Source organism: Chenopodium album, chromosome 10, assembly GCF_948465745.1.
Source record: "Chenopodium album chromosome 10, dcCheAlbu1.1, whole genome shotgun sequence".
NCBI classification, from domain to species: domain Eukaryota; kingdom Viridiplantae; phylum Streptophyta; class Magnoliopsida; order Caryophyllales; family Amaranthaceae; genus Chenopodium; species Chenopodium album.
Genome location: NC_137843.1, coordinates 53,850,292 through 53,873,650, shown reverse-complemented (window position 1 = coordinate 53,873,650; position 23,359 = coordinate 53,850,292). Strand labels below are relative to the sequence as shown.

Genomic DNA, 23,359 nt, shown 5'->3' with positions numbered 1-23,359 from the left:
TTTAGGAAGTTCAGGGTGGCGGCCGGCGGGTTTTAGGTGGGCCTAGGGTATGGGTAAGGGGTTTCACGGTGGCTGGGGGTGGCTAGTGGCTGGTGTTTTTTTTTTCTTTTTTAATTTTGTTTTACCTTTTTTTAAGTTTAACTTTTATTATTTTGACCAATTAATGAGTGACATGTGGCTTAGAAAAAATTTAAAAAAAAAAAACATTTAAACCTGTTTAACACGTTGTATAAAAAGGTCTATTAAAAGAAGATGATATACCAAGGTGGGATTGCCTCGTAATAATTAAAAGGTGGAATTGTTATTGTCAGACCACACAAAAAAGGTGGGATTATTTATTTCCATTTTTCCCAAAAAACAAAAACTAACTTAGCCAAACATCCACCGTAATCGCGCCACCCTTCCTCGTCGTCGCACAGCCGCAACCCACCTAAACCACCTCCTTCCCCGATCAACCAACCTAAAACAACCCCTCCTCCCCAGCCCCACCATCGAAATCGGCCAAAACCCCAAACCCTTTAGCTTGAAACCACTCCCGCCCTTACAACCGCCCATAACTCAAACAGCCATATAGGCAAGAACGAACGTCAATGGTGCGGGACCCAATCGGTGAGGTGGGAAACGAGATTTTAGAGCATTTTGATGTCGCGTAAACGACCAGAATTGTCGATGGCGTGGTTGAAGGAAGAGAGAGAAAGCAAAATCGAGGTGATTGTCGTGAATGGTGAAGAACTGGAGTGCTTTGGGGTCATGATTACAGATGATCAAGTTTGAGGGTTTGATTGACAACGGGTTCAGAGAAGGTGAAATTTGGGTATGATAAGAGGGTTTTGAGAGAATTTTGGGGTCTTTAGTGGTAAGGACGAGGTTGGCTATGGTGCGTGGTTGCGGTGGAGGAGAGAGGCTTTAACGATGGAGTTATGGCAGAAATGGGGTACGGTGGCTGTTGGGACCAATTTTGGAAGCGGAGGAGGGGAGGAGGTGGGTCTTGATGGGGCTAGGGAGGAAGGGATGGGGCTGGGGAAGGGGGATAGTTTTCTGGTGGCCGAATCTGGGAAAAAGGTGGCTGTGGGTTTTTATTTTTAATTTGTTGTTTGATTTTTTTTTCTATTTTTATTTTTTTAGACTTATGAAAGTTTGACACATGGCGTTAAATATTGTTTAAAAAAAATCAGCAGGTAACCAATTTTCGGAATTGTTAGAAGAAAACAGAGGTGAAATTTGTGATTATTGCAGAGTAATTGGTAGTTAGGATCATTCAAAGTAAATTAGACAAAGTTCAAAATTAATAAAGTGTATTTTTCTTGATAAAAAAAATGAATTATTGTACTTCTTTTACTAGTTGGCGAAAAAAAATTGTGGCATATGGTTGTAGACACTTTAATGTGTCTCTCCACGTACAAAAACCCGATGATAAATCACCTTTCGTCACCGTCAATTGGACCATGTTGCGTGACGCATTGAAGAATTTGCTTAAGATTTCCTAACCATGCTCTATCTCGACCTTAGAGCATTTGTTATTTGAGAATTTGTTTGATGATTTTTGTATGAAGTTGGACTTTTTTTTTTTTTTTTTTTTTTTTTTTTTTGAGGGAAAGTTAGTTGTGTTGATTTTGCTCTTTATTTGTCAGTAATCGACTGCTTTTGCTTATTTTTGTTATCACAGTTATGTAAGAATTTATTTAATGATTATTTTTACTGGTTGTGTTAATTTTGCTCATTATTTTGTCATTAATCGACTGGTTTTGGTCTCTAAAAGAATCAACTGATTTTGCTCATTTTAATGTTTCTTGTGTTAATTTTGCTTACTATTTATGTCAAATTTTTGATATCTTTATTTTCTAGTATAGGATCGGTGTGTTAATTGGAATTATCTCTCTCAAATTGGTGGAATTTTGCAATGAATGTATGATGAACCTATGTGAAATTTCTTAGTGAACGATCTATTTAATCAGTAGTATTTCAATTTGAAATTGGTGTTCTAGTTCTACTAATGAGTAGTAATAGACTAATAGAATAATAGTTCAATAGGCTTAAACTACAACTGAGATTAATATTACAAGCATAATCTAGCTAGTTCTAAAGAGTATACTTCCCACTTTCGGGCGAAAACCTTGTACAAGTGCCATAATACTAGTATGTCTATACATCAAGAGAATGTCTACAACAAGCTTTAACAATCTCTTCTGCCTTCACCTTACTTTCTCTATCTATGAACCCTTGAGTTTGTTGAGCTCATCCATAGATGTTATCGCTTCACAATTTCAGCGAGTCTCTGATGTAACTATTTGATATCAAAATTCAGATTGCCGGCTTCCCTTAGGATGGAGTAGAACCCCTTAATATCATCATATTTCATATCAGCAAGGTACTTCTGCCCAACTTTATAGATACCCTCTGAACAGGGGGTCTTGAATTGGACTCTGCTAAGTCTGCTAGATGACTTTTTTCAATGTAGTCTAGCAATTAATCTTCATCTTTTAATTAAGGACGAAAAAAAAATTACTCTCTTTTGTTGCAGTATGCTGTGTTCCTTAATTTTAGTGGCACTTGAAATCCTTTTATCTTAATTGTTTTCTGGTTATCTCTTTCCCTCATTGTCTAAGTTTATTGATTGTCATTCATTGATTTCACAACAGTGGAAACGTTATTGTCAATTTTCAACAGGTCTTTTTATTAATCTATAGTTTATTAGCTCTTTTATGAAGACCTAATTCATAATTTGCAACACACAGGTTATCATGTCACGTCTTTCGGTCGATATTTTAATTGATATTTTTCTTAGATTGCGGGCAAAATCACTGCTGCGATTCAAGAGTGTGTGTAAGTTATGGTATAATATTATTAAAGATCCTGATTTCGTTAAGTGCCATTTTGAACAATCCAATTTGCAAATAGTTTTCAAAAACCCTATCCTACATTTGAGTGATTTTGACACGTTTAATAATGTCGTTGAATTGGATTACCCTTTCAAGGATATGGATGTTATTTATAAAGAGGGATCATTCTATAATGGCGTTTGTGTAACAGGATCATGTCGTGGCATACTTTGCTTATCCATGACTTACCATCCCTACACCATTATCTTGTACAACCCTACCACGCAAACTCACAAAATCCTTCCGTTTTTGCCCCTTAAGTCTCTCTTTAGAGACAATTGGAACCTTGGGTTTGGCTATGGTCTCGTATCCAAGGACTTCAAGTGTGTGAGGATTTTACAGCGTGCTTCTTCAGATGAAGTCGGTAACTTCATGAGTCAAGTTATGGTTTATAGCTTGAAAACTGATTCTTGGAGACGGGGGGCTCATGATGTTCCGTACTACTTTGATTGTCACTATAGGTATTGTATGACTTTAAGGGAGCTTTGCATTGGCCGGTTGATGGTGATAAAATAATAGCCCATCCTATAGTTTGCTTTAATCTCAATGATGAAAGTTTTGTTCCTTGCCATTGCCCAACTATGATATAGAGTTCTATGTGCGCGTGCACATTGGAGTGCTTGATGATAGCTTGAGTCTAATGCTCAACGATTTTAATTATTGTGATGTGTGGATTATGAAAGAGTATGGTATATCCTCGTCTTGGACTAAGCTGTTTAGAGTTTCAAAGCATAATATAGTTAAGGATTTGATGCCTATTTCTTTCTTTAAAGAAAGGAAGGTAGTGTTGGCAAACTTCCTCGTCTATAACGTTGCTTGTGTGGATTTGCAAACTTTGGAGATTGTGAATTTTGAACTTCCTGGTTTCGGTAGAATATGGAATGTGTATGTATGTCCGGAGAACCTTCTTTCGTTCAAGGATGTTGAAGATGGTCTTTCAGGGACACGGAAACTAAGAAGAAAGATTACCAAAAGGCGAAGATTAATGAGAAAAGCACAAAGGTGAGCTTGACCTTAGGGTTTTTTAATAGCTTTTGCATGATAATTTATTCTCATTCTTTGGTTAGATCATTATGTTAGTAAGATTACTCGATCCTTAAATTCTTACAAATATGTTTTATTCATTTATGTGAGAGTGACTTTTAAAATTTTGCTATATAGGTCTTTACAACACTTTGCTTCCATTCTGCAACAATATGATGAGCCGAATCCCTGATCTAATTTTGAGTCTTGACCCATGTCATATTGCTATGCTCCATTAAGTGAACGGATTAGAGGACAACACTATAGTTTAAATTAGTTTGTCGTTCGATTGTTTTGTTCGTTATTTGTAATGATTTCATTTGGAACGAGCTCGTATGAGATTATTTATTTCAACAATATACTTGAGTTTCAATGTTATCTTCTTTTTATAAGAACCTTGAAGATGCAACAAGCTAACAAGGTACGTACATATACTGCCTCTTTAGGTACAATAGTATCCCTAGTGAGCTAACTTTACATTGTTACCGCGCCTCAAGTTTTGTCTGTCAAGGAAACGAGTAAGCCATGGTTGAAATATTAGTGAGCAGTGGTGGTTTCAAGATAATGAAACACATTAATTAATTTTTTTTTTTTTAAGCAATAGGCACATCATGGTATCATTCTTTTCATCTCGAAATTATATTAGTCGTAATTGAGTCTGGGCTATCTCTTTATTTCGATTTACCTAATATTAATATACCATGTGTTAAAATGAGCTAAACTTGTTTTATCAATGTGATTAGAACTATGCAAAATCGGATTTGGTTAACAATTACTTGGTACTAACTTATTTTGATATTGTGACGGATGTGATATAAGGAGTTATTAATTATATGTTGCAGAAGATCAGAAACAACATTTGATAGCTTTATACCCTCATCAGTCATCATTTATAATAGTTCCAACTTTTGAGATTCTTGTGAAAATGGACCATAATTGAGAATGTTACACCACAAAAACTAGTTATTTAATCTTTATCCAGTTAAAGAAAACTTATAATGAAATATTATACTACGTTTATAAGTGTATTCACATTCAGTAACATTTTTTATTAAGATGCTTCCGACAGAACTTCATTACCATGAGAAACTAAAAGATTGTGGTTTGTGACAGAGATTGCTAAAGAATGTTATTTAATACAAGTATATTGCAACACCCATATTATTTTCTAGCAATATAATTATCGTAAATTATATTGCTAGAAATGTTGCAGAAACTCAGAAAAATATAATTAGAACTCCAAATAAGATACTAGGTAAGAAAATTTACCAAAAAAAAAAAAAAAATTACACGAATTTAGACACATAGGAGAATTATAAAATAAGACATCTAAACTACTGCATACTTGAAAGAGAATTAATAAGAATTTAGGCAGAAAATGAGAAAATTAAGAAGACAAACAGATACTAAAAACAGAAAATTAATATTGACTTGTTGGTTTTTAGAACATACAATTACACTACATAGCCAAGATACCGATGACAATGCACGGAATTTAAAAGCTAACAAACTACTAAGTTCGAAAGCTTTAACCTAATGTGAATATTTCTCGATTTAGCAATGTGCAAAATCAAGGAGAATTTCACTTATGTTAATAATCTTAAGTAGTACTTCTAGTGCCTTACAAAGCACGTACTACATTACAACCTTTAGTTGATTGGTTTAAGCAGCAATCCTAGGAACAGCCTTGCACACCAAAGACTTCTTCATCTCCATAGAGAGCTTGAGGCACTCGGTCAAGTCAACACCGTTCTCGGTCAGAACCCACTTGAAGTTCTGAAGCATCTGAGCCAACCACAGCTGAGCAGTAGCCATACCCATTGCCTTTCCGGGGCAGACACGACGTCCTGCTCCGAATGGTGCGAGTCTAAGGTCCGAACCCATGATTGGTACATCCTCCTCCATGAACCTCTCAGGGTTGAACTCGTTAGGGTTTGACCAGATCTTCTCATCGTGGGTGATGGCGTACATGTTGACCATTGCGGTGGTTCCGGCTGGTACGAAGTGGGAACCCACGTGGGTATCGTGGATTGAGAGACGAGCCCATGATAGAAGGGGGCCTGGTGGGTGGACTCGGAGGGTTTCCTTGAGGATGGCTTGGAGGTATGGTAGGTTGGGGAGGTCTGAGTCGGAGACTTGCCTGTTGGATCCGACTACGCTGTCGATTTCGGCTTGAGCCTTGGTTTGAATGTCAGGGTGCACAACCATCCTTGCTAGAGTCCACTCTAGGAGGATTGCAACTGTGTCTGTTCCCCTAAAGATCATTTCCTGCATTCATATATAAATCAAATAATATATTACTGTTCAGCATTTTGTTATATTCCGCACATAATTAATCATACATTAGCACGGGTACATCTGCACATACACATACTTATTGTTCATATGCATGCATAGATCTTGTAAAATTGTTTCAATATGTACACATCAATTTCCATTAATAATGCATATAAAAAGCTAATGTCCAAAGAATCCACTAATTAGATGCATGCATGCATGCATACCTTTAAGCTTTATACAAACCGTACCCATTCATTCATAATCGTAAAATATATTTGACAAAAGGTAACTAACGCCCCTAAAGGCATTCAATAAGCTAGCTAAAAGTAAAAAGATTAAATTAAAATTAACATTAATTACATCGATCAACGCGTGATTTGTCATGCTTTTCCAAATTAATAACATTTTAAGTAATATTTTAAATGCTTATCCAACGCCCCGGAAGTGTTCATTATAGCAAGATCCAATATATTTTTAATTCAAATGCAAGAAATTAAAGTTGAACTCCCAAAATATTTGGCAAAAACAAAGATAGGATTTAAAACGAATAGGACACAAACCCAATAAAAGAAGAACAAATACTTCGTGTATATATACCATTTTCATCAATAAATGAACAAAAGTAAAACATGAAAATAATAAAACAGTCATATCATAATTCATCAACAACAAATTTAACATGAACAAAAAATAAAATAAAATAACAAATTCAAAAATAAGAAATCTTACCCAAAGAAGAGCAATCATGTCAGAGTCAGAAAGCTTGTTTTCTCCGTCTTCCAAATCAAGAAGAACATCAACAAAGTCCTTTGAATCATCATCAACCTTTTCACTCCTCAATGCCCTATGTTCTTCAATCACATTACCAACATACTTGTTCACTTTTCCAACTAAATTCTTGCACCTTCTCCTAACACCCTGTAAATCCAACCATCTTAGAGAGTTAGAGGGGCAAAATGGTCACCCCAGTTAAAAATTCCAAGCAATTCATACCCTTCCTGAACCAACTCCTCAAGGTTATCAGCTTCCTCAGTTCTCTTACCGAAGAAATCGTACCTCTTTCCGAACACGCTCATCATGACATTGTTCAACGATCCGAAATGCAATACATTTTTTATCTCAACGTTTCCCTCTTCACCCATTACGGTGTTGATTTGTTTCACCATCTTGTTACCAATTTCCTGACGGAATCCTCCGAAGTTGGAGATTCTTCTAGAACTAAAAAGATGAGTTGCGGAGATTCTTCGGAGATTCCTCCAGTAATCTCCGAAGGGTGCAAAACCCATAGCCCGATTAAATAAAAGCTCGTAAGCTGACTCCTTAATAGGACGATCAGCGAATTCGGAGCTGTTTAAAATCTCTTTAGCAGTCTCGGGTCACTCGCTATCACGAAGCGAGTCAACCCGACTGAGAATGCCATCAAGGGAGTAGCCTTGAGACTAGTGGCAATATTGGATAGGATTTTGTGAGTCTTTTCAGAAGCGAAAACATGGCCGAGACCAATAAGGGGTAACCCTGTTGGACCGGGAATAGCCGAAGCGGACTTACCGTAGCCACTTCGGTTATTCTTAACAGCGGAAAGAGACCATGCTAAGCCTCCTGGGTAGAGGAAGATGGTAAAAAGCGAGATAAATGCAGCAAATGAAAGGAAAATAGGTGCTGAAAGAAGGGATGATGCTGTTGGTAGCAAAGAGAAATTCGTTGCTAATGTTTCTAGTGACATTTTTTTGGGTTTTTTTGATGAAAAATGAGAGGTTTTTAGGTTACAATATGAAGATGGAAGGATGTTTTGGTGACTTGGTGAGGAAGAAGTAGTGTGAAGGGCACTTATTTATAGTGCTTGTACACTTGTAGTAGAGTGGCATATAATATTATTTTATTATATAGTTTTTTAAATGTATTTAATTTAATATATTGGGAGTTTAAACTTCAGAATATGAGGGAGTAGTAAATAGTAACGGTGAAAATGATGAAAGGTGGCTTAGGAATATCTATCTACTCTCTCTATTTGTAAAAGTTTTTTGCATAAGAAATCTTGAAATTATTTATAAAATGAGATAATAAGATTTGTGAAATACGGAGTATATATATTCCAACATTATCCATTTATAGTACCTTCGTTTATGAAAACTCGACTTAATTATTTTTTATGTGGTTAAAATAATACAAACTACCATGGGAAATCTCATTAGATTGGTCTTAGTTTATATTTTTTAAATATCAAATTTTTTATAATTTTAAATTATAAATATCCAAATATATTAATGGTTAAAGACTCACATTGGAGACCGCGTAAATACAAAGTGAGTCGATCTTTGAATTTAATTTACTTAATTTTAATTTATTTTAGAAAAAAAAAAAAACTCAAATAGTCCAAATAAATTAAATTTAAATTAAACATGATAAAATAAGCTCATATAAATTTTAGACAAAACCAAATGAAGCAATTAGAATGTTACACAAAAATGAGTTCATAAAAATCAATTGAATATAGCACAATCTAAGTTTTTTTTTACACAAAGCACAATCTAAGTTGGGCGAACCTACAAGAGCAGAATATTTTTCTTTAAACAAGTAGTTATGAATAATTAATAAGTATGTACTACATTTTCTTACCAAAAAAAAAATGTACTACATCTATTTCTTTCAATTGATGCATTTGACTTTAATTTGAACAATATTCACATAGTAACTTTGACCTTTATTTATGATTAATTGTTAATGAAAAATTTAGTCATAAGGGCTCTAATTAGATTCATTCATTTCAAAGTCAATTTCCGAACAAATTATAATTGTGTACATTGAACATTTATAGAGTAATTGTTTCAAAAAAAAAAAATTATTTATAGAGTAATTTTAAGCAAAAAATTAGGGTAATTTTAAAATTTATACTTACCTCCTTTTTTTTAGTTGACAACGACACGTATTCCTTTTTAGTTGACATGTTTTCTTTTTGGTCAAGTTTTATAATTTTTTTTAGTGTATCTCACTTAGTTTATCATTTTCTCTCATTAATATGTGTGCCTAAATTAAACGCAACAACTAAATGAAAACGGAGGAAGTATGATTTTAATATAAATAAGTCATGGCTCATGGGATAAGTTTTTGAAGAGTAAAATTTAAATATTACGAGTAATCCGTTGAAAAAAAAAACACTTTATCAATAAACAAATAGATCACTTATATCTATATTAGGGTAATTCTTTATCACTTTAGGGTGACATTATGGATAACAGTACAACCTATTGATGTACATTATATATTTACGGAATAAAAGTTCATTTATAAATTTTTTTAATTTTAGCTTATAATAATTGAAATTATGTGCTAACAAATGTGTTTCAAGGAAATAAGCAACTAAAATGAAAAGAATTAAGTACAAAGTATATGATATGGATTAATGCTAATTATATATTAGAGAGAGCAAATTGATACTAATATATTTGAAGATATATGTTTTTAGCCGTATACTTAGTTCTAATGTCATGTACTACAAAATTTGTACTACAAAATTTGATACTCTGTGTTATACATTTCCTCTCTAAATTAAGCTTGCTATATATAATTTGATTATATTTTTTGCATTGGCATGGATTAATTGGGGTAGTAACCTAGTAGATTAATAATTTAATATAACAAATGACTGGTAATATAATATGATTGGCTAATTGAAATTGCTTTATCTCTGATCTTCTGCAACAATTAGAAACCTTACATTAGTGCATGCAAGCATATAGGTCAAAATCAAAGAAAACATGCATTAATGCATGTAATCACATAGGTCAAACCAAAGTCTTTTTTGCAGACTACTTTGAGTAAACCACACAAATTACATGCAAGGTAAAAACTTTGAAAATATACTAAAAAAAGAAAAAACTTTGGAGAATTGGAGTAGAATAAACCATTGCATGTAATGTAAAACTTTAAAAAGGTAATAATACTTGGATTGATCACTGTGTGACCACCAATTTTATAGAATAAAAAGTTACTGTATGCAAGTTGTATTGATTAAGGCCAATTTAAATGAGGTAAAACGCTTACAATTTTAACCCTTAAATTTGGAAGATATATGACATACACTGTACTTTGTGCTTGATTTACGAGTGTTTTTTTACTTTTCTTTATGATATCATTACATTGTTAGTTACCTAATATGATTAGGGTTTTCAATATAATTCTATAAATATTGATCAATGAAAAGTTTATATTATTTGACACTATGTTTTTTTAAGTGTTCTATTTTGACTTTTGCAATATACATTTTTACCAATATTATGCTTAGAATTAAGACTATTAATTGTGGTTCAAATTAATTACATCTAACAAAATACAAACAATTTTATAAGTATATGTCATTAGAAAAAAGTTTATATCCATTTTCATAATGGCTTAAAAATCTAAACAAATTCAGAGTGTATATTATATATTATATTATATTGCACGTATATTGCACGTATATTATATGTATATATATATATATATAAATCAAATAGATATTTGAATGATCAACTAATTTAGGCCCTGTTCTTTTGAGTTTCTGGGCAGAGCAGAGCAGGGGTTAGCAGAGCAGAGCAGATTAAATTTCAGCAGAGCAGATTTCAGGATAGCAGAGCAGAGCCGAGCCGAGCCGAGCAGAGCAGATTTCAACATTATTATTAATACTATTATTAATGTTATTATTATTAATGTTGTTGTTGTTGTTATTATTACTATTATTATTACTATTATTATTATTATTATTATTACTATTATTAATGTTATTATTATTAATGTTGTTATTATTATTATTACTATTATTATTTATACTATTATTAATGTTATTATTATTATTAATGTTGTTGTTATTATTATTACTATTACTATTACTATTACTATTACTAAGTGCATATACCATTGATTTAGGTGAGTGAAAACATAAATATATGTATACCATATTTAACATATGTTAATAGTAGAAAGATAAAAGACAACGGTTTACTTATATTTATTTCACAAAAATTTTAAAATAAAATGATTTAATGAGTAATAATGATTTTACTTATAAATTTGTCTTAATCATATATTTTATACCCCAAATATAATAATGATATACAAAGTACTACTTGAAAACAACTTTTTTTTTTTAATTCTTAAATTGTATGGAAAGATTTGAAAAATAATTCAATTCAATGAACTAACAATCAATACCCACATATATATAATATTTCTACACATTGTTATTCTAATATCAAATGTTTATAAAAGAAATTGTTATTAATTGTTATTATTATTATTTATTTTTTTGAAAGAATTGTTATAATTATTAGAAATTATTAATTAATAATATTATTAAATATTAATTCTTAATAGTTTGAATTATTAAATATTAATAATGATAACTATTATTATTAATTATTATTATGATTAATAAATATTAATTATCATTAATATTAATAATTATTAAAATTATTTTATTAATAATTATTATAATTTTCAAAATAATAAATTATTATCATCAATACAATATTAATTATTATTATTGAATATTAATTATTATTATTGTTATTATTAATTATTATTTGAAAATAGAGTAGAGCAGTGCAGAGCAGATTTCTTTTGAGCAGAGTAGAGCAGAGCAGAGCAGCTCTAAAGAACGGGGCCTTAGTTGATTAAAGTCTTGAGGGGTGTGGTACTTAAGACCTATGAACAAATCCAGTCTACATCATGATCCCTTGTAGCTTCCTTTACACAAAAAAAAAAAAAAAAAAAAAAAATTGTGTCATAGATATAAATATATATAAATTGCTTTAAATTATTAACAGATTATTATAAAACTTACTTACTATTTTCTTTTTCGTATTTTAATGATTCAATTTTGTCAATGTATGTATACTTTTCGAATATTAACTTTTTTAGTATAATTTATATTTATTGCTGATTAAAGATATAAATGGTCAAAGTTATTGGCTAAAAAATTTATTATTGATTATTTTATATGCACAATTATTCCATTTTATTTTTGAAATATATTTTGGTGAGATATTCAAGCCCTTTTTCTTCGGTGGATAACCTATTTGTGGTTGACAATAGCAACTGATCATATCAAGCACTAAATCTAGACAAGGGTTTCACCTCTAATTTTGAGCATTATGGTTAGAAAAAATTCATTCTTGTGAATTTAAAAAAAAAAAAAAAAAAAAAAAAAATCAACCATAGTTTCGAGTCTGATATGTGTTTTACGATGAATCGCTTCATAAGTTCAAATCAATAGCCTCAAAATAGCACTAAAAAAAAATTCATCTTAAAATCATTAAAATACACATTTAGGGCTTATTTGGTTCACCTTATTTTTACTTATCTGATTTGATCTGGTTTGATCTGATCTGATCTAATCTAATGTGTCTTATCTGATCTGATCAGGTGTGTCTGATCTAATCTGAATGTCATATTTGACTAAACTTTGACCTTAAATATACGATAATCTATAAGGAATAAATATATCAAGTGGGGTCTTGTTAGATTCATAATAATGTGTATTTTATTAATATGTACGTGATTTTCATAATTTTTTTCAATACGAAATTAAAGATATTTAGCGATAAAAAACAGCACCTAAAAAAGATGATCTGATTTGAATTTTTTTTAATTTTTATCAGAACTTATTTTTTCTTATTTGATCTGACCTGAACTTATTTTTTCTTAAATAAGTAAAAATAAGGTGAACTAAACAAGACGTAGTTCATAAATTACTAAGCTTTTTATAGAAATAGTAAACTAATTCATAATCTATGCGTTTGTTAGATTTATGTTAATGTGTTGTTTTAATATTACGAACACAACTAGATCTCTCGTTATCATGGTTTGAATTATACAATCACAGTTAGATAATTAAATTTTATTAGCTTTGGAATCACCGAACATTAAAAAAAAGGACAATTAAATAAACACGAAGGGAGTATATACTTGTTGGGATAGAATAAACTTAATTCTATTAGTACAAGTTTTTATTTTATTATTTTTAATTTTTCTCCAATAATCAAGGCTCCTTCGTATTTTATTATATAACTCTCAAGTCACAATTAACCACAAATTCTTCTTTAGTTATCTTACTTATCTCTTTCGAGAACTAAGTCCTTGTTTAGTTCACCTTATTTTTACTTATTTTAGAAAAAATAAGTTCAGATCAGACCAGATCAGAAAAAATAAATTTAGACCAGATCATATTAGAAAAACTAAGTTCAGATGAGATCATTGTTTTATGTGCAATTTTTTATCGTTAATTATCTTAATTCCGTAATGAAAAAAAGTATGAAAATTACATATTAATAAAATACAAATTATTACGAATCGAACTTGACCTAATTGAAGCCATATTTTGATCCTGACTTTATTGTTGTGATCTTTTTTAAAGGAATGATGTCACGTGCTACTCTTCAAAGTATTTAAACTCATAACCTCCAATGCATATAGATAATACTTTTACCATCTCAACCAGATATTATTAATGTTTCAAGTTTCACATAATATTATATATTCCTTTCATTTATTAAGTAAATTAGAGGTAATAAAATTCATTTATTTTTCACAAGATTAAAATATAAATACATATGATGTAAAAAAAAAAAAAACATCCGAGGCAATGCCTGAACCACTACAAACACTAACTATACAAATAGTCGAACATAATTGTTAAATTAAAGCAAGAAGTACACAAACTAGCAACGCGGGGTATCGCCCGGATTACACACTAGTTTTTTACATTAATATCATGACACGCACCTATCTAATAAGTGATACCTGTCAAAAAAAGAAAAAAAAAAAAAAGAAAAAAAGTGATACTCCGTAAATTTGAGAGACTATACTCAGCTCTTTGAAAACTCTACTGCAGTTATGTGTAAATTTAAATATGTTAGAGATAGTACCCCTACAGATATCATGCTTAAAAAGCGTTAAGACTCACCCATAAGATTAACATGAATTTATTTACTTAAATTAGTTAGCTTGATTTCTACAAATTTGTGTTATTGGGTTGGTATTTATATTTGTGGTGTGTCGAACTGATGTTTTCTTTAGGGTTTTAATTAATTATTGGGTGGTTAATTTTTATCACTAAAAATTGACCACTAGCTATTCATTTCAGAACTGTCTGAACCTAACCAATTTCAAATATCAATAATTATGATCACCCTTAATAGTTAAAAACAAAGCGTAATGCAATACAATAGCTATAGTACAACTCTCAACAAATCCAAAATCTTACAATACTTTGCACCCAATACAAAAAGGATATAGTTATTTTACATTAGAGGATCGTGTGGGCAAATTTGTTGTACAATAGTAAAGCTGTCTATTCTAACCACTAATTAGAATAATTGTAATGAATTTTAAACGAACTATACATAATTAAAACATGACAATTCAAATCATATAATTTCAAATAAGTTAAATTAAATAATGGAGTAATAGACAAACTAATTAAACAGAGACAAATGAGGATTATGGAGTAGAGGGATGGTTAATCCCTCCATCCCCGCCAGGACTCCAAAACTGACTTGAGTTCGATTCTCACCCCAACCCCTCATGTCATAGGAGGGGCAACCCTGTATCTTATCGTGTAAAAACTAAATAAAATTAAACAGAGCCGAATAATGCATTAATGAGAGGTCATCAAGAACCCATGTAACTCTACCACTGCCTAAGCTAGACTACATACCATACAAAATTAATTTCTTTCTTAATTTTATAAATTCTAGCTTACTTAGGCGCTTTGCCCCTCTCCTTCAGCACCAGGAAAAAAAAAAAAATCTAGCTTAGTAGTTAGTACTACTCCGTAGAAGACAATAAAATATCTATTAATTAATACTTTACACCAATTCAAAAAGATACGAGTATAAATTTTAATTAATACAACCAGTTTCTTGGTTAACAAAAATAGATGTTCTGATCTAGTAATTACCTAAACAAGTTCCGAACAGTTTTCTTCTGGTATACATGAAGAAATTTACATCAAAGTATACTAAATTACTTCTAAATTGCATAAATCTTGTTAATTTCCAAGAGTTGATTCTAAAACAAAATAACAAAACCATCTACGGTCTAAATATAATTCAATTTAGTAGCCTTAGATGCACAAGCATGCAACGTTTTGAAGAGAGCGTGACGTCCAAGAGCTTTGTGATCGAACCCACAAGAGTGTACCTCGGGATAACGGTGCAACCCACAGTAGACGCCACCACACCGGCACATAAACCCAATCAATCTAATCCGTTTCTTGCACGCACCACATCGGTTGATAGAAGTCTCGGTTATTTTAGCCCTAGTTGAACCATTAACTTGCTTTTTCTTGGAACTATTGGCACGAAATATTGATTCCCAAAACAAGTTTTTGCCTCCAGATCGTTTTGATGAACATTCTTGTTTTGTTGTTGTCTTCCATTGTTTTTCTTCTCTAACCTCTAGTCAATCTTTAGTGAATACCCTAATTTTTTTTTTTTGTTGTCGATCTTATTATTGTTATAGGGAAGCAGGGACTTTATAGAGTAGTAGTACAAGCTAATATGTGGGAAATTCTAATGTACCATTGTTTTATATATAAATATATAATAAATAAAAAGATATGATTCAATTATTTAAACGGTATTCCCTAATCTATACTTATATATTAAAAAATGTTCCTAAAACAGAATATGTTCTACGTGTCACCTTTTTTAAGTTCTAAAACAGAATATGTTCTACGTGTCACCTTTTTCAAGTTCAACAATATGCGCCACATGTTATTATAAACATGACATGTCACTTTCACATCATGTATTAGGTTTGCATCTAAAAAATGCTTATAACAAGACTTGAACTTCAAGAACAACAAGTCTTAAGTTAAGAGTCTCACCATCTTATCCACTAGTTAATTGTAATTTTTTATCCAACAAAATTATAGTTAACTTAGATAAGTTAATTTGTGTCTTATTATACTATTTGTTTCCATTATGTAATGATTGAGTTTGACAATTAAAAAATGTTTATTGCAAGACTTAAACTCGAAACCAAGTCATCTTACTATCTAAACAGTCGAATTTGATTAGCAAATTAAACAAATACAAACTAGCAACTCGAGGCATCGCGCGGGGCACACACTAGTTTACTTCTTAAACGTGTTTTATTTATAGTAATTATTTACAATGTTATCCCACTCGATACAATCTAAAGAGATCTTTTGGTCCCTTTGCATTGCAGAAATAACAAGAGTAAAAATCTGATAAAATATCTAAACAATTAGGAAACTTCGACAAAAAAATCCTGTCGTCAAGCCTATTATAAGCAGATGAGAATACAGAAAATCTAAGATAAATTTAAGGAATCTTGAATCAAACTACACAGAGAGGAATAAATTAAAATTATTCTATAATGTCGATATAATAAAAAGTTCAAAACAACAAAAAAAAAATGATACATAACTATATAACCCCCAAATGTTACATATAATAAGGTGCTTAAATTGAAACTAATAAATAAAATACGGAGTAAAAAAAATATTGATATCTATCCACAAGTGATTGTGTCATGAATATAAATTAACGAACAAACCATACCAAATTTTCTTTTTTTACAAAAGACGTTAATTGTCTCATTTTAAAAAATTATTTGTGACTACATATTTCTTGTTGGATTATATTTATCCAATACATTCTATATAGGAATGGCAATCCAGTTCGTATCCGACCCTACTCCGTCCAGATCCGAGGTAAAAAATCCGCTCCGACTCCGAGAAAAAAGTAATCCGAATTCGACTCCGTTAAAATAATCTGACTTCGAGTCGGAGGAGGGTCGGAGTCGGATCCTACAAAAAATCCGAGAAAAAAATCCGACTTCGATAAATGTCCGACTCTGACGGATTATCTGACTCTGACTCCAATAGATAGTGGATTTTTGTGTGGGTCATGGTGGCATTGGGTGTGGGTTGTAAAGGCCCAAATAGCCCAATTTCTCAAAGTATATTGAATAACGAAAAAAAACTCGGAGTCGGGTCGGATCAGAGTCACAGGTCGAATAATGAAGTTAGAGTCGGAGTTGGAGTCTCGGAATCGAATATTGGAGTCTCGGAGTCGGATGTCGGAGTCGGAGTCGGATTTAGCCTCCGACTTCCTATCAGGTCGGAGTCGGATTTAACATAATCCGCTCCGAGTCCGACCCGTTGCAATCCCTAATTCTATATTTATCTTATATTCCGTATATATATATATATATATATATATATATATATATATATATATCTTTGTATATTGTTGATAGACTAGCAATTAGTTAGGCGTAGCTTAGTCAATAGTTATCCCAAATACTACCTCCGTTAATTGTTTTGTGCAACTTTGAGGGGGTTTTCGGTTACCAATGCAAAATTTGAGGGGTATAGATTAAGGATTGATTTGTAAAAGTAATTAAAGTTGGGAGGAGAGATAATGGTAGGCCACCCCCATGTGTTTTGGTGGGGAAATCAATCACTTTTAGAGGGAATCACTTACCCACCGAAATTTTCAGCCAAAATTCAAAAGGTTTGAATTTTTTTGGTGGGATTTTAATTCCCTCCAACAGATTTAAAAAAAAAAAACAGCTTGTCATTTAAATTGCATAAGAAGTTTCACATTCCATTCATTGTTTTAGAGGCTTATAAATACTAGCCCCAAACTACCAAAAGACAATAAATGTTCCACCATTAATTACAAACATCCTGTTTTCCAAATCATGAAATTGTTTGCCAAAAGTTAGCACTAAGCACCCTAAATTAGCCCATAATTAGTCAAAAAATTTAATTAGTGCTGCACAAAATCTTCACATAAAACCGTCATCATCTTGCTTTATCTACACAAAAGGAAGGGCTGCTTCATCTCCTCAAAAACCATCATCAGCTAGCCCATCAACAGCTACAGCAATCTGCAAACACACAAGTACAAAACCAGCCATGGCAGAGTTTGATGAATCTCTGATTTATGATGTTGACCAATTATTGACAGAGGAAGAGTTGGCAGAATTATACTTTGATGTAGAGGAGGAGATGCAAGATGAAGACATTGAGCAATACGATTCTGAAAATGAGAATATGCAGCAAGAGGATGATACAGAAAATGGGACTCATGTATCCGAACCAGAAGCTGAAGTTCAGGGCATGCAAGATGACCAACAAGGCACTCAGAGCATTAACAGGAAACAACTAACAATGCAACAAAGAAGACAGATTGTTGATGCAATGTTGTGCAAAATGCAATATGGTAATTTGCCAAGAGGTTATAAAGTGCAACTTTCAATTCAATTCCATGTTCACAAATCAACAATTACAAGGATATTCACTGACATTAAAAAACAGATGGCTCAGGGAAATTTGATTGATGTCAGGTCTAAGAAAATAGGCAGAATAGGTCCAAAACCAAGGGAATTCACAGATGAATTTCTACAGTCAGTGCCCCTTCATTTAAGGCAGAGTGAAAGGTCTTATGCATCAGCACTGAATATTTCTCATGTCACTCTTCATTATTTGAAGTAAAAGGGGAGGCTGAGAACACATACTGCAAGTAACAAGCCAGCACTTTCATCTGACCATAAAGTAGCAAGAATGAAGTGGGTTCTATCTCATATTAATCCTGTCTTAGGAAATGAGGACCCAACATTTGAAGATATGGACAGAGTAATACACATTGATGAGAAATGGTTCTACTTGAACCCAGACAAGAGGAGATTTTATCTCCTTCCAAGTGAAGAAGATCCATACATGGCACAACAATCAAGAAGGTTTAAGTTAAAGGCCATGTTCATGGCAGTAATTGGGAAGCCACTTTATGGGACTAATGGGGAACTCATTCATGATGGGAAATATGGAATATTCCCTTTTACAGTTCAAGAGAGGGCTAAGAAATCAAGTAAAAACAGAGCAGCAGGAACAATGGTCACAAAGGCACTCCAAAATGTAAACAGAGAAGTCATTAGAGAAATGTTGGTCAACAAAGTTATACCAGCTATAATTGCTAAGTGGCCTGAAAGTCAGCCTAAGAATGTAATTATTCAGTGGGATAATGCAAGACCACATCAAATACCTACAGATGATGAGTTTATTGCAGCAACAACAGCAAATGGATTCAACATACATTTTGTCTTCCAGCCAGCACAATCACCAGATTTAAATGTGTTGGATTTAGGATTGTTTAGGTCTATTCAATCTTTACAGTACCAGTCCTTTCCCAAAAATGTAGATGAACTTGTTGAGAAAGTTATTGAGTCATATAACACCTTCAAACCAGAAGTGAACAAGTACATTTGGGTCACTTTACAGAGATGCATGATCAAGATACTGAAAGCAGAAGGAGGTAACAAGTACAAAATCCCACACATGAACAAGAAAAAGCTAGAAAATCTGGGAACTCTGCCAAATGTTGTGCATGTTCAGAAGGAAGTAGTAACAGAGGCTGTGGAGTATCTAAACACAATGTTTAGGCCAGCACCTCAAGGTAATCATGATGCAGAGGAGGACATGGAGGTGGATGCAGACTAAGTCAAGGAAAGAAACAAACTCAGAACATCAACATGTACTGCCACACATAACCATCTACAGTGTGTAGTTCTTTTTTTGGGCACTTTTTTTATTAGTCTTGTTTATGACTAGGTGGTTAGGTGTATTTTGTAATGGATAATGTGATAGACCACTAAGTCAGTGATATGTTAGTTGTTGTGTAATAGGCTTTTTGTAGCCACATTTTGAATGGAATGAAAGGAATGAATGCATTATGAGGTATGAAAAACAATCCATCAGAAGAATACTTGAATCTTGAATACAGCAAATTAAACAAGTTTACCTCAACAACCATCCCATTATTGTGATAGTTGGAGCAAATAACTTGTTCAATTTGTAATTCAATTGAGTCCCTTCATCATATGGACTTCAATTTAAACAATGTACTCAGAGTAATATTGGGACTCCCTACTGAGTAATACACAAGCAGCAAAGGGGGACTCAAACATGTACCACTGTTCTCTACACAATTGATCATTGAGAACAAGACATAAAAATCAGAAGTTCACCACAATAAACCAGTAACTAGGTAGCATCATCATTCATCAATCAAATTCCCTTTTCAAGCCATAAGTAATTCATGCCAAATAAACCAACAACAACAACTGTCCAAACAATCAACCAACATCATAAATAAACAAAGATATACATACTCCACCCATAATATAGCCAACACAACAGTACAGACCAGCATCATGAACAGACCACCATCAACAGCAAGGTAATCAATTAATCATCTCCACAGGACAGTCCAATAGTATAACTAGGGCCAACAAATTACCAATACTTTTCAGAGTAGAAAAGAGCAACCAATTAACCAACAACAATTATCCATTTCCAATTAACCAACAACAACAACAATTAACCATATGCAATTAACCAACAACAACAATTAACCAGTACAAACAATCCACCAACAACAATTACCACTCCAAACAATCCACCAACAACATAATTAACCAGCCCAAACAATCCACCAACATCACCAATAACTCAAAAAATCCGTCAACATCATCAGCTTCAATTAACCAACAACAACAATTCATCATGTTGAAACCAATTACCCAGCACATAATCACAAGTAAATAACCAATATAGCATAGAATCAAGTAAGAGGGACTCATAAATTTAAAATAAAGAAATTAGGGTTAGGAATCGTTACGAGAGCAGTTAGTCGGAGGGTTGAACCCTAGGGTTCAGCCGCCTCACAGAGCAGTGCACCACAGGAACAGAACTAGAGTCAGATTCCGGTTCAAGAGACAGAGGTGCCTCAGCAGCCTCCTCATCAGATGAAAGGACGATGAGTTCCTCATCAGGAAGCCCACGCATCCTTCGCAACGCTACACGCGCCGCCTTCCGAGTAGCACGCACCTTAAAGGGAGGCCTCTCCCTCTTAGATCTAGGTTTTTTTGGAGGAGCCGCACTCCCCTCTCCAGTTTCCGCCACCATTTCCACCTGAATCTCAGAAAAATCAAGGGACTTCCTACGGGACTGACCCTCTCCCTCCTCCCTCTTTTTTTTTCTTCCTCATCAACACTTTTCAGCACTTGACCCAGAGCCCGATACGTGTGTAACGTACAATAGGGACCCGTTTCACTGGACTCGTAGAAAGCACGAGGGAAGGGTGAACCAGTCTCAAAGCATTGTATGAGATTCTGGATCAAGTTCTCTTCACCCTTGTCGTTGGTGGCCATGTACGCATCTTTCAACGGATCTAGGTTTATCATGGTTGACAGAGGATGTGAGGTTGAAAAAGAGAAAAGGAGAGGAGTTTAGATCTGGAGAGAGGAAGTGTTAAATCGAAGAAGAAGAGGAGAGAGAGAGAAACCCCAAATGATGAACTAGGGTTCATCAGTAGAAATATCCAGAAGAAACAGAGGAGGCAAATCATCGCAATTAATTGTAGGTGGTTGAGGATGTGAGTGGGAATTGGGGTAATAAATGGAGGGAGTCATTAGTTTAGGGAATCTGATTAGATTAGAGTAGATGTAAGGTTAGTGTAATTAAGTTAGACTAAGGGTAACAATTAAAAAATAAAAAGGGACTAAGTAAGGGTAATTCAGTAATTTTCACCTTTTTTTTTTACTAAAAATAGTAAGAAAATGGAAAGTTGCACATAACTCCGATCATCCCAAAATGGCAAAAGTTGCACAAAACAATTAACGGAGGTAGTATTAAGGGACTTAGTTAGGTATTCCTCTGCCTAACTCTAGCTTGTATATATTCTATTTTCATGATAATGGAAACTCACAGAATTAACTTCCTTCATGATATCAGACTCTAATACGATCCTATTCGCCTACCCCTAGCTGCTCCTTTCCTCTTTTTTCTTCTTCTTCTTCTTTTCTACCGACAATATGGTTTCTATTTCTTTTCACCCTTTTGGTTTTTCTGTTAATGACTTAGAGATGGGGATCAGACTAATGAGATGTGACAGTGTCGGGGACCTATATCCTCTCTTCTCAAACTCACAAGCCATTTCGTCCAACCATTCTGCTTTTACTACTCTGTCTCATGATCTTTGGCACAATCGTTTAGGTCACCCTGACGATGCTGTTATCAACATTCTTCGTAGTAATAAGTTTATTGATTGTAATTAGGCTTGTAATCGTTTTGCTCATCTTTTCCTCTTAGGAAACATGTTAAACTTCCTTTTCATGATTCTATGTCATAAACTTTCTTGCCGTTTGATATTATTCATAGTGATCTTTGAACTTATCATGTTGCTAGTAACTCCGGTCACCGTTATTATGTTCTTTTCTTAGATGACTATAGCAAATTTTTGTGGACTTTTCCAATTGCTAACAAATCTCAAGTTAAGCAATTATTTTTATCATTTCATGCTCTAGTCAAGACTCAATTTGAACGTAATATAAAAACTTTTCAATGTGATAATGGAACGGAATATGTTAATGGCACACTTCAACAGTTTTTTGATCAAAATGGCCTTCTTTATCGCCTTTCTTATCCCCATACATCTCCACAAAATGGAAAGGCCGAAAGGCACATAAAATCTATAAATAATATCATTCGCACCATATTATCTCATGCATCTATGCCTCTCTCCTTTTGACATCATGCTCTCTCCATGGCTGCATATTTGCTTAATATTCTCCGTCGAAAGTATTAAATTACTTATCCCCCGCTCAAATCCTATATCAAATTGACCCCTCCTATTCGGATTTGCATGTCTTCGGATGTCTATGTTTCCCCTTATTCCCCTCTACTACTATTCATAAATTGCAAGAAAGGTTGACTCCTTGTGCATATCTAGGTCCGGCCCCTAACCATCGTGGTTCTAAGTGTTATGAGATGTCTAGTGGTAAAATCATAATTTGTCATCATGTGCGTTTTGTTGAAAATGAATTTCCCTTTTCCAAAATTCACAAAACAACTCCAGCTGATTATGAGTGTCTAAATGAAAATTTCATTCCATCAATAATGAATATTTTTCCTCAAAGTCACGTTCCACTAGTTGAGCAAGATAGCCCAATGTCACAGCCCACTTCACCATCTCTAGCTTCTACTGGGCCGCAGCCTCACATGGGCTCAGTTCGGTCCCCATCATCAGACCAAACTCAGTCCACTACTCCCCCCCCCCCTTTTTCTACGTTTGGACCGCCAATCATCACACTCTCCTACTCCCATG

The 23,359-nt window shown here is 33.2% G+C and overlaps 2 protein-coding genes and 1 pseudogene across 2 annotated transcripts; 2 read left to right on the top strand and 1 right to left on the bottom strand.

The window, feature by feature from the left end:
• The first annotated feature begins 912 nt into the window (after positions 1-912).
• On the top strand, positions 913-3,395 carry LOC145565412 (F-box protein CPR1-like). Its single transcript, XM_081625427.1, has 2 exons — positions 913-1,062; positions 2,736-3,395. The coding sequence occupies exons 1-2, from the start codon at positions 913-915 to the stop codon at positions 3,393-3,395; spliced, it is 810 nt and encodes a 269-aa protein (XP_081481553.1).
• A 2,169-nt stretch (positions 3,396-5,564) lies between these two features.
• Positions 5,565-7,905, bottom strand: LOC145564115 (cytochrome P450 78A5-like; annotated as a pseudogene).
• A 10,854-nt stretch (positions 7,906-18,759) lies between these two features.
• Positions 18,760-19,692, top strand: LOC145565410 (uncharacterized). Its single transcript, XM_081625426.1, has one exon. The coding sequence runs from the start codon at positions 18,760-18,762 to the stop codon at positions 19,690-19,692; it is 933 nt and encodes a 310-aa protein (XP_081481552.1).
• Positions 19,693-23,359: the final 3,667 nt, after the last annotated feature.